Raw genomic sequence first — 6,000 nt, forward strand, 5'->3', positions numbered from 1 at the left:
GAGCATGTGATTGCATCCAGCTATTAATACCAACCCTCCTACAGTATTTTTATCGCCTCACCCTTTCAGACACTTGGCAAGCCCCCCATAAAGAACAGCGATCTTTTTGTCCCCTGAGATTAGATTATAGGGACCCTGCTGCTGAGAGTTTATACACTTATAATACTATAGACTATTGACCTCTAACTACTCAGTGAAAACACTATCTTATTGTTCCATTCAACAGATGAGCAAATTGAGATCTGGAAGGAAAATGACTTGCCCAGAGTGATCATTGCTGGAGCCAGGATTAGAATCGTCGTGATCTGTTTCCTCTAGAACAGGATGTTTGGGTCATTGGGATGAACAAATCTGCCCACAAGGGAAGCACAAATGCAAGGGGAAGTATGTTGGTCTTGAAGTCCCAGCCATCTGCAGCCAAATTCTCCCCCTGTCACTTGCCTGTGTGACCTTGGTTACCTTCCTCCATTCCCCTGGCCCTCATCTGGTTCATCCATAAAAAAACAGTCTTTGTATTTTCTACCTCACAGTGTGATTGGCAGAAACAGCCCTTCACAGCCATTCACAATTCCACCAACAATGTACCAGTATCCCAGTTTTCCCACATCCCCTCCAACATTCATAGAAATGTAGTGGGGGGGCCCATGGGGAGGGATGCAGTATCTGTTACAACAACCAAAAAAGCCCTCTTGCTTTGGGATCCTTGATTGCTCCTCATGATCAGGGGTTTACCTTGAAGATTATTGGCAACTGAGCCAGCATGAGACTCCCCTCAGTAGGCTATACGAAGAGGAGAGACTGCTTCTGTTCAGGATATATTCTCAGAATTTTGTGGGGAGGGGGTTTCTCCCATGATCCCCAATGCCCAGGGTGGGTGACAGTTTGGAGCTGGAGTATGTCACAATGAGGATCACTAGCATGTGCACGGCTGGGCTTGCTCCCATTCCATTATCATTCTAGTGCTATAAAAATGGCAGTTATCATCCTTTCTACCACTGACTTTTCAGCTTTCATGCATCTGCAGAATTTGCTCGTAATGAAGAAAAAGCTTGGTAAGACCCCAAAAAGTCTAGAAATACGATTACTAACACCCATATTTGCATTTTTCCCATCTGCACAATCATAAATTTAGCTGAGAGAAGCTTCTCTTGAAGGTCGCTCCCCCTTTTCCCACTGGCTCTTGAGTTGATCTCTGAGAGAACTTTTAGGTCCATACCTGCCATCATTGGCTACAGCTTCATGACTCCTTAGAAATCTGATTCAATTCTTGGGCTACCCTAGGATGTCCAGTGCTAGACCATCAGTTCATAACTCTAGAATGACTTTAATTCTAGACCTTATTTCCAGAAAGAAAACAAGAGCCTGGGTTGCCTCAGAGAGTGGCCAGGAATAGTCCGAGGTCTTACAGACCTAGATAGATCAGAGGAGAAACTAAGGATATTTAACCCAGTGGAGAGAAGACTTGGAAGGAACATGATTGTCGTCTTCAGGATCTGAAGGATCGTCCTTTGGAAGAAGGATCAGCTTTGTTCTGTTGGGCCCCAGAAGGCAAAACCAAGAATAATGGAGGTTAGGAAGAATGTGAAAAGCAGCAGATTTAGGCTGGATATTGGGAAGAATGGCCGGATTCTTAGTTCAGAATGGATTGGGTTGCCTTGGGAGATGGTGGTTTCCTTTCCAATGGAGCTCTTCAAGTGGAACAGATTGAGTTCGATGATCCAATCGTAGATCCCCCTCAATTTCAAGATTCCATAATTCTGTGAACTTAACGAAGAAGAAATGGGGGAGGCTCTGGGGGTGGGAGAGCAGATGGCCTCCGGAAGACAGGGAAGGGCTATGGGAAGACATCTGTGACGCAAACGTAGTGCACATACTAGGCCGATGAAATGAGAATAACCGGGGGCTCCTGCTTTGCTCTAGCACACTCCAGTGGGAGGATTTGTGAACCCCAGCAGACCTCCCCTGCCATTTTCTGGTGCTGCATGTGACAAAGCATTGAAGAACATGTGCTTTGGGATGACTAAACAGATTTCTTCTTGGTTCCTTAGTCCTGTGACAGCAGCAAGTTGACTATCAAGCCATCACTCAGATTTTAAAAGGAGAGAATTTCTGATGGAAGTGGATTTCTCTGACAAAGAGACCTAACTCCTTTTCAATTGATAAATGATGGACAGAAGCAGCTACACCCAAAGAAAGAACACTGGGAAATGAATGTAAACTATTTGCATTTTTGTTTTTCTTCCCGGGTTATTTCTACCTTCTGAATCCAATTCTCCCTGTGCAACAAGAAAACTGTTCGGTTCTGCAAACATATATTGTATCTAGGATATATGGCAACACATTTAACATATAAAGGACTGCTTGCCATCTTAGGGGAGCGGGTGGAGGGAGCGAGGGGAAAAATCGGAACAGAAACGAGTGCAAGGGATAATGTTGTAAAAAAAAAAAAATTACCCTGATATGGGTTCTGTCAATAAAAAGTTATTATTAAAAAATAAATAAATAATTTTTTTTTAAAAAAGGAGAGAATTTCTGCTCTCGTTTTCTTGTTCTTTTGTCCAGAAAATAGTATTCTTTCTTTGTCTCTGTTTATTTCTCTCCCTCTCTCCTCTCTTTCTCTGTCTGTCTCTTCTCTATATCAGTTTGTGTCTCTCTCTGTCTCTCCATCTCTTCTTTCATTTCTATCTCTTCTCTTTCCTTCCCCTCCTCTCTCTCTCTTCTCATCTCTCTTTTCATTTCTATCTCTGTTTTCTCTCCTTCTCTCCTCCTCTTTCTTTTATCTCTTTCTCTCTCTCCTCATCCTTCTTTCCATTTCTATCTCCTTTCTCTCTCTCTCCCTGATGCACACCTAGGATTATTCAAAAGCAGAGGCCATATTTGTCACAGGTCTTCAGGCATTTTGGTCTCTCCTTGAAAATCCCAAATGCTATTGAAGACTCCTCCCTGAGATTCCCGAACCAGGGGCAGATGGGTGAGGGCCCTAGTCCTTTCCTTCCACCCTGTTTTCAACTCCGGTGAGATGCAGGTGGCTATAATCTAGCACGCTGTAGCTTAACGGTCTCCCGAGATCCAGAGAGAGGGAGAATGGCTTTCCAGAGCAGTGGTTCTCAAAGTATGGTCTAGAGCAGGGGTCCTCAAACTACAGCCCGCGGGCCAGATGCAGCAGCTGAGGACGATTATCCCCCTCACCCAAGGCTATGAAGTTTCTTTATTTAAAGGCCCACAAAACAAAGTTTTTATTTTTACTATAGTCCGGCCCTCCAACAGTCTGAGGACAGTGAACTGGCCCCCTATTTAAAAAGTTTGAGGACCCCTGCTCTAGAGAATCCTGGGGATCTCTGAAATCCTTTTAGAGGGTCTACAAATTCAAAAATAATTTTTATCTCCAATATGATAAATGTTTATCAATATAATCCAGATAAACAAAAATGCTTTGGAGAGATCCTCAATCATTTTTAATAGGATAAAGATACTGAAAACAAAAGTTTGAGAACCACTGTTCCAGAGTTACCCAGAGAGGTATTAACGGCAGACCCAGAAGAGCCTGGGTTGTGGCGAGAGTTCTGGTTCTGAGGAGCTAAAGCTTCCTCCCTCACCTCCTCCTCTATTATTGGGGCTGTCCAAAACTGGAAGCAGGCTACCTTTTGACCTAGGGCCCAAGTTCATCTCCTGCCACTTCCCCTGTGGACTCTTAGCTTTGCTTGGAGGCCCAGCAGAACAAGCTCATTGTCCTCCAAAGGCCAGCCCTCAGGGGTCCACATCCCTTCAGGCTCCCTTTTCTCCTACTTAAACATTTTCAGTTCTTCCACGACCCCCCCTCCCCCCCCCCCCCAGCCTGGACTTGAGAGCTACTGGACTTCCCAGCTGTCCACCTCTGACCGTCTCCCAGTTGGCGATTCCTCTGAAGCCCCAGCAAGATGGCAAGAGAAGACAGATCACTTTTTCCCAGAACCATTTCCTGTTTTTCTTGGGACACTAAAGACACAGGTGGGTGTGGGACTGCTGGTATCAGCTTGACCGGCTCTCTAAACCAGCCTTTTTCCAGTGTCTCTCGCCTCCTCCCACTCCGCAGGGTGGTCTGAGCAGCCAGCCCCAGAACTGGCCACTGTCACTTTGGCCAGACTCCCCCCAATGTGCCAGGCCACAGAGCCTGGGTGCGTCCTCCCATGCTACTTAGAAATGTTCAGTAAATGAGGGGCAGCTGGGAAGCTCAGTGGGTAAAGCCCTGATTTCAAATCCGTCGTCTCTGAACGAGTCATTTAAAAATAAAAAGGAACAAGAAATGTTGTCACTTTGGTCTTTCCCACAGGGTGGCCAAACTCCCCACGATATGTCAGGCCACAGAGCCTGGGCACCTCCTCCCATGCTTCTTAGAAATGTTCAGTAAATGAGGGGGAACTGGGTAGCTCAGTGGATAAAGCCCCGATTTCAAATCTATTGTCCCTGAATGAGTCACTTTTTAAAAATGAAAGGAACAAGAAATGTTTAGTGGATGTAGGCCACAGTGGATGTAAGTCTCCCGCCCAAGGATCCCCCCCACCCCCAGTCCCAGCCTTGATTCTTCTTACCTGGTCAGCCCCGAAAGAGGTGAGGTTGGCCTTCACTGAGCTGATGCCCAGGGCCAGCAGCAGGAGCCCCCCGTACATGGTGGGCGCGCAGTAGGGACTGGAAGACTCCTTCTGGCAGTCCTGGCCGGAGCAGGGGGGCTGGATGACGAAGGTGGGCATCCCCCCGCAGAAGGACTGGCGGCCATCGGAGAAGGCGGTGAGGGGCAGCAGGCAGGAGGCCCCGGCGTAGATGAGCAGGCTGGTGATGATGGTGGTGTAGCGGCCCAGGTAGACGTCCGCCAGCCAGCCTCCGATGGGGGACAGCAGATAGGAAGCCCCCAGGAAGACCAGGGCGGCACGGGTCGCCTGCTCGCCATCCCAGTTGAAGTTGAAGCTGTTGAGGTAGAGCACCAGGTTGGAGGAGATGCCGAAGAAGGAGGCTCGTTCCAGCATCTCTGCCAGGAGCACCGCGGCACAGGCAGCCCGGCGGTGGCCCAGCGCTGCGCGGCTTCTCGACGAGGGGCCCAGCAGGGGCCTCTGCTCTCCGGGCACTCCATTGCCAGCCATGGCTCCCACGGGGCTGCCTTCTGGCCCTTCCTTCCCCTCCGACTCCTTCTTACCCTTTCATCCTTCCTGCCTGCCCTCCTCTGCCTCTAACCAGCTTCTCTCTGCCCCTCTCCTTGCTCCCACTGTTTCTTTCCCCCTTCCCCTCTCTCTCTTTTCTTCCTCCTGTCTGCTCCCACTCTTTCTTTCCCCCCTTCCGCTCCCTCCTGTCTGCTCCCACTCTTTCTTTCCCCCCCTTCCTCTCCCTCCTGTCTGCTCCCACTCTTTCTCCTCTGGTTCTCCTTTCCCTTCCCGCTTCCCCCACCCCCTGTCTCTGTCCCGAGTGGCCCTGGCTCAGTGGCGGCTCCCTCTAGCTCTCTCCCTGCTCCCCATGCAGCCCTCCAGCCCGGTCTAGCTCCCCAGTCCCTGGAGCGCCCTGGAGCCCTGTCTCTGTGTGACCCTCTGGGCTCTGTGTGTGTGTATTCTCCTCACTTCCCCTTTTCCTCCCAAACCAATATCATCACATGATGTTCCCTGACAAGAAATGAAAGTCAGAGGCAGAGCTGCTGACCTATTCAGCTTTCTAAATCCTCCTTCCTGCCGGATTCCCCTTCTCCTCCCCCACCGCCCCCCCCTCCAGCTGCTGGAGGCCAAAGCCAAACTGAACTCATCCACTTTCGTTTCTCCTGCTCCTGACCCTCCCCACCTCCCCCCACAACAAACAAACTGCTATTTCCTCACATCCAAAGACTTGCCTTGACTTGCAGCTAAGTCTCCTCAAGCCGGTTTTCCCTTCCTGGAGCCTCAGTTTCCCTCTCTATAAAATAGAGGCTTGGGGCTGGCTAATCCCTAATGTCCCTTCACATCCTTATGTGGAGCCCTATGTGAGGTGCTATGAGAGGACAGAGAA

The 6,000-nt window shown here is 49.1% G+C and overlaps 1 protein-coding gene across 1 annotated transcript in view; it reads right to left on the reverse strand.

Moving 5' to 3' along the window:
• Nucleotides 1–5,255, reverse strand: part of SLC15A3 (solute carrier family 15 member 3) — a 16,041-nt gene extending 10,786 nt beyond the window's left edge. The window contains exon 1 of the mRNA XM_051965747.1: nt 4,569–5,255. Coding sequence (XP_051821707.1) covers nt 4,569–5,114 — 546 coding nt within the window. The 5' untranslated portion in view covers nt 5,115–5,255. The remainder of the gene's footprint in view (nt 1–4,568) is intronic.
• Between the last annotated feature and the right edge of the window lie 745 nt (nt 5,256–6,000).

Source organism: Antechinus flavipes, chromosome 6 (genome assembly GCF_016432865.1).
Source record: "Antechinus flavipes isolate AdamAnt ecotype Samford, QLD, Australia chromosome 6, AdamAnt_v2, whole genome shotgun sequence".
NCBI classification, from domain to species: domain Eukaryota; kingdom Metazoa; phylum Chordata; class Mammalia; order Dasyuromorphia; family Dasyuridae; genus Antechinus; species Antechinus flavipes.